The sequence below is a fragment of the Enhydra lutris genome, unplaced genomic scaffold (genome assembly GCF_002288905.1).
Source record: "Enhydra lutris kenyoni isolate GAN:26980312 unplaced genomic scaffold, ASM228890v2 scaffoldscaffold55, whole genome shotgun sequence".
NCBI lineage: Eukaryota > Metazoa > Chordata > Mammalia > Carnivora > Mustelidae > Enhydra > Enhydra lutris.
Window position 1 is genome coordinate 10,664,699 of NW_019154139.1, and position 4,910 is coordinate 10,669,608.

A 4,910-nucleotide genomic window follows, 5' to 3' on the forward strand; every position below is an offset into this window, starting at 1 on the left:
CGTGGGAATCGTGGGAATCGTCTGAAGTTCTGAGCCCAGAACCAGAGGAGGAGGAAGAGAAGGAAGAGGAGGAGGAGGAGGGAGAGGAAGTCAAGTCTTGAGAGCCTGTGCACCTTCCCAGAGACAAGCGGTGGGGGTGTGTCCCGCTGTGTGTCCCTGTCCCAGTGGCCCGCACCTGCTGCTAGCACCCACCAAGGACTCCCCCATCCCACTCCCCACCACACGGTTGGCGCCGGCCGTGTCTGCCTCACCAGGGGCCCCTGTGCCAGGGGTCGCCCCCAAGATGGTGGCGGCCCCAGGGAGGACTGTGCCGCCAGCCCCAGCCTCCCGCTGCTAGGTCCTCCCCCCCCACGTCCCGGCCCCCCTCTCTACGCCCCCCCAGCCCGGCCTTCCCCGGAGGGTGGGGTGGGGGGCTGTGGCCAGCGCCATGCTGCGCCTGGGGCTGTGCGCCGCCGCGCTGCTGTGCGTGTGCCGGCCGGGCTCCGTGCGCGCTGACTGCTGGCTCATCGAGGGCGACAAGGGTTACGTGTGGCTGGCCATCTGCAGCCAGAACCAGCCGCCCTACGAGACCATCCCGCAGCACATCAACAGCACCGTGCACGACCTGCGCCTCAATGAGAACAAGCTCAAGGCCGTGCTCTACTCCTCGCTTAACCGCTTCGGGAACCTCACGGACCTCAACCTCACCAAGAACGAGATCTCGTACATCGAGGACGGCGCTTTCCTGGGCCAGTCGAGTCTGCAGGTGCTGCAGCTCGGCTACAACAAGCTCAGCAACCTGACGGAGGGCATGCTGCGCGGCATGGGCCGCCTGCAGTTCCTCTTCGTGCAGCACAACCTCATCGAGGTGGTGACGCCCGCCGCCTTCTCCGAGTGCCCGAGCCTCATCAGCATCGACCTGTCCTCCAACCGCCTCAGCCGCCTGGACGGCGCCACCTTCGCCAGCCTGGCCAGCCTCATGGTGTGCGAGCTGGCCGGCAACCCCTTCAACTGTGAGTGCGACCTCTTCGGCTTTCTGGCCTGGCTGGTGGTCTTCAACAACGTCACCAAGAACTACGACCGCCTGCAGTGCGAGTCCCCGCGCGAGTTCGCCGGCTACCCGCTGCTGGTGCCCCGGCCCTACCACAGCCTCAACGCCATCACCGTGCTCCAGGCCAAGTGCCGCAACGGCTCGCTGCCCGCCCGGCCCGCCAGCCACCCCACGCCCTACTCCACCGACGCCCAGAGGGAGCCTGATGAGAACTCGGGCTTCAACCCCGACGAGATCCTCTCGGTGGAGCCCCCGGCCTCGTCCACCACGGACGCGTCAGCGGGACCCGCCATCAAGCTGCACCACGTGACCTTCACCTCGGCCACCCTGGTCGTCATCATCCCGCACCCCTACAGCAAGATGTACGTCCTGGTCCAGTACAACAACAGCTACTTCTCCGACGTTATGACGCTCAAGAACAAGAAGGAGATCGTCACGCTTGACAAGCTGCGGGCGCACACCGAGTACACGTTCTGTGTGACCTCGCTGCGCAACAGCCGCCGCTTCAACCACACCTGCCTGACCTTTACCACGCGGGACCCCGTCCCGGGCGACCTGGCGCCCAGCACCTCCACCACCACCCACTACATCATGACCATCCTGGGCTGCCTCTTCGGCATGGTCATTGTGCTGGGCGCCGTCTACTACTGTTTGCGCAAGCGGCGGATGCAGGAGGAGAAGCAGAAGTCGGTCAAGGTCAAGAAAACCATCCTGGAGATGCGCTACGGGGCGGACGTGGACGCCGGCTCTGTCGTCCACGCCGCCCAGAAGCTGGGCGAACCCCCTGTGCTGCCCGTGTCCTGCATGTCGTCCATCCCTTCCATGATCGGGGAGAAGCTGCCCACCTCCAAGGCGCTGGAGGCCGGGCTGGACACCCCCAAGGTGGCCACCAAGGGCAACTACATCGAGGTGCGCACGGGTGCGGGCGGGGATGGCCTGGCCCGGCCCGAAGACGACCTCCCGGACCTGGAGAACGGCCAGGGCTCGGCCGCCGAGATCTCCACCATTGCCAAGGAGGTGGACAAGGTCAACCAGATCATTAACAATTGCATCGATGCCCTCAAGCTGGACTCGGCTTCGTTTCTGGGGGGAGGAGGCGGCGGTGGGGACCCCGAGCTGGCCTTCGAGTGCCAGTCCCTCCCCGCAGCCGCCGCCGCTGTGTCCTCGGCCGCCGCCCCCGGGGCGCTGGAGCGTCCCAGCTTCCTCTCGCCCCCCTACAAGGAGAGCTCCCACCACCCGCTGCAGCGCCAGCTGAGCGCGGACGCAGCCGTGGCCCGCAAGACCTGCAGCGTGTCCTCCAGCGGCTCCATCAAGAGCGCCAAGGTCTTCAGCCTGGACGTGCCCGACCACCCGGCTGCCGCGGGGCTGGCCAAGGGCGACTCCAAGTACATAGAGAAGGGCAGCCCCCTCAACAGCCCGCTGGACCGGCTCCCGCTGGTGCCCGCGGGCGGCGGCGGGGGTGGCGGGGGCGGTGGGGGCGGCGGCGTCCACCACCTGGAGGTGAAGCCCGCCTACCACTGCAGCGAGCACCGGCACAGCTTCCCAGCCCTGTACTACGAGGAGGGCGCCGACAGCCTCAGCCAGCGCGTGTCCTTCCTCAAGCCGCTGACCCGCTCCAAGCGGGACTCCACCTACTCGCAGCTCTCCCCCAGACACTACTACTCAGGGTACTCCTCCAGCCCCGAGTACTCCTCCGAGAGCACGCACAAGATCTGGGAGCGCTTCCGGCCCTACAAGAAGCACCCCCGGGAGGAGGTGTATGTGGCTGCCGGCCACGCCCTGCGCAAGAAGGTCCAGTTCGCCAAGGACGAGGACCTGCACGACATCCTCGATTACTGGAAGGGGGTCTCGGCCCAGCAGAAGCTGTGACCCTCTCCTTCCCGGTGAGGCCGGACGGGGGAGGGTTGGGGGGGGCCCCCACGGGGAAGGGCCCCGCAGCCGGGCAGGGGGGAGGGTGTGGCGCTGGGGGCCGGGGCCGAGGAGCGGACGCACACGCACACCCGCACGCACGCACCCATGCACACACCTGACCACCACCTGACTGTGAACAGCCACCACCCGACAACAACGGACAGGAAAACAGAGACACGTTCTCCTTCAAGTTTACACACTGATACCGAAACCAGTCGTCTTTACTGTGCTGCCCAGGGACTCTGCGGGGGTGTGCCGGGCTGGGGAGGGCGGGGCGCAGGCCAGGAAGCCCCAAGGGGGTGTGGGGTCTGGGGCTCTGGGACTAGGGACAGGTGTGGGGCAGAAGAGTCTGGGGCGGAGAGAGGGTCCCCCCCCCCCCGACTCTGGGGACAGGTCACTTGGGGATTGAGCACCAGACAGACATTAGGCCTTGTTTCCTTTCTTTTATGGCTGGGGAATCTGAGGCCCGGAGAAAGAAGGTGATAGCTCCAGGGCCACATGGCAGTTTAGGCAGTTTTGCTGTCTCCCCCCACCCCCGCCACCCTTCGTCTACTCGCCACCCCCTTCCAGAGCTGTGGTCTCTTGGGGCTGAGGGACTTGAGAATCAGGCAGGTGCTTTTCCTTTCTAGAAAGCCCCATGGCCACGTCCCCAAGTGTGGAGCTATGATTCATTACGCTGGGGGTCCTTCGCCAGGCCCCCCCCGCCCAATGCCAGCACCCAAGAGAGACAGGAGGTCTGGCTTGCAAGAAAGGAGCAGAGGCACAGGGCCATTCCACCAGCCCCCTTCAAGTGTCTTCCAAGTAGCCTGGGGGCTGCTTCTGGGGTCTGAGAAGAGAGCAGGTGGGTCCACTCTCACCACCTCTCAGGTGCAGACCCCTTCACCCCAGCCCCCTAGCCTCTCTTGGCCTCTAGGACCCTTCCTTATGCCAGAAGGGCAGCAGTGAACTGTGTTGCCTGGGAGCAGTGGGGAGGCAGGGTATTGGGGGGGTGGGTCTTCCTGCCTGTGTCCCCACATCCTGGCCTCCCACCTGCCTGATCCTGTTATGGGATCTTGGGGCCTGCCCAGGGGAAGGAGGGCTTTCCCAGGCTTACTCACCCACCACCTCTCAGCTGCCCATCCCTGCCCCGCCCTCTGACTAGAGAGGCTCCCATGTTTCCATGGAAATGGCCGCTCCTCCCCTTGCCGACCCCCACCCAACATCGAACAAAGCACAAACAGTGAGCACCACCGCCACCCCTTGCTGGAGTGGGGGGGGCGGGAGCAGGCAGGTTCGTGGGGCCCCTCCCTCTGCCTGGCCAGCTTCTGTCGCCATGGCAACCCAAGGCCTGGCAGTTGGGACTGTTGGGCTCCTGGGGGTTCTCTGTCAGTGTGGGTGGCAGAGGGTGGTAAGGGAGAGCAGGGTCAGGTGGCTGCAGCCTTTCTCAACAGCGAGGGGCTTTCAGGGTCGAGTCTGGGTGGGGGCGGGAGGTGGGGCAGATCTGGGGTCCTGAGACTGTGGTCTTGAGCACACCGTCAGGGTGCTGAGAAGCCCTTCACCTTTGATAAGGACCTGGGCCAGTGGGGGTGGGGACAACTATGGCCTTGGCCACCTGCCCACCTGCTCCCTGGCTCCCCACCCAACTCCCGATGGGGAGGAGCCCACTCACCTCGCCCCACAGCCCTGCTGGAGACCCTCCAGCCTCTGGCCTATCACCTCATTGGGTTTCTTGAGATCTGGGGCACGTGGCTATGGGGTGAGGGTGGGCATTGGGGTGAGACTAAGACCTTTACTGTGTGTGGGGGTTGCTGACCAGGAAAGCTAGTGCCATCTCCTGGGTTGGGGGGGGGTCTAGTGACCTTCCTGCCAGGAGTAGAGTCTGGGGCAGGACTGTTGGGGGGAGCTGCTAGGCTCACAGGAGCGCCTCCCTTACACCCACTTGGGGGACAGACCAAGCCCAGGGCTCACTTTGGGGGTGACATTTGCAAAG

The 4,910-nt window shown here is 65.3% G+C and overlaps 1 protein-coding gene across 1 annotated transcript; it reads left to right on the forward strand.

The window, feature by feature from the left end:
• Window positions 1-385: 385 nt before the first annotated feature.
• Window positions 386-3,231, forward strand: LOC111157655 (extracellular leucine rich repeat and fibronectin type III domain containing 2). Its single transcript, XM_022519264.1, has one exon. The coding sequence runs from the start codon at window positions 428-430 to the stop codon at window positions 2,897-2,899; it is 2,472 nt and encodes an 823-aa protein (XP_022374972.1). The 5' UTR covers window positions 386-427; the 3' UTR covers window positions 2,900-3,231.
• The last annotated feature ends 1,679 nt before the right edge of the window (window positions 3,232-4,910 follow it).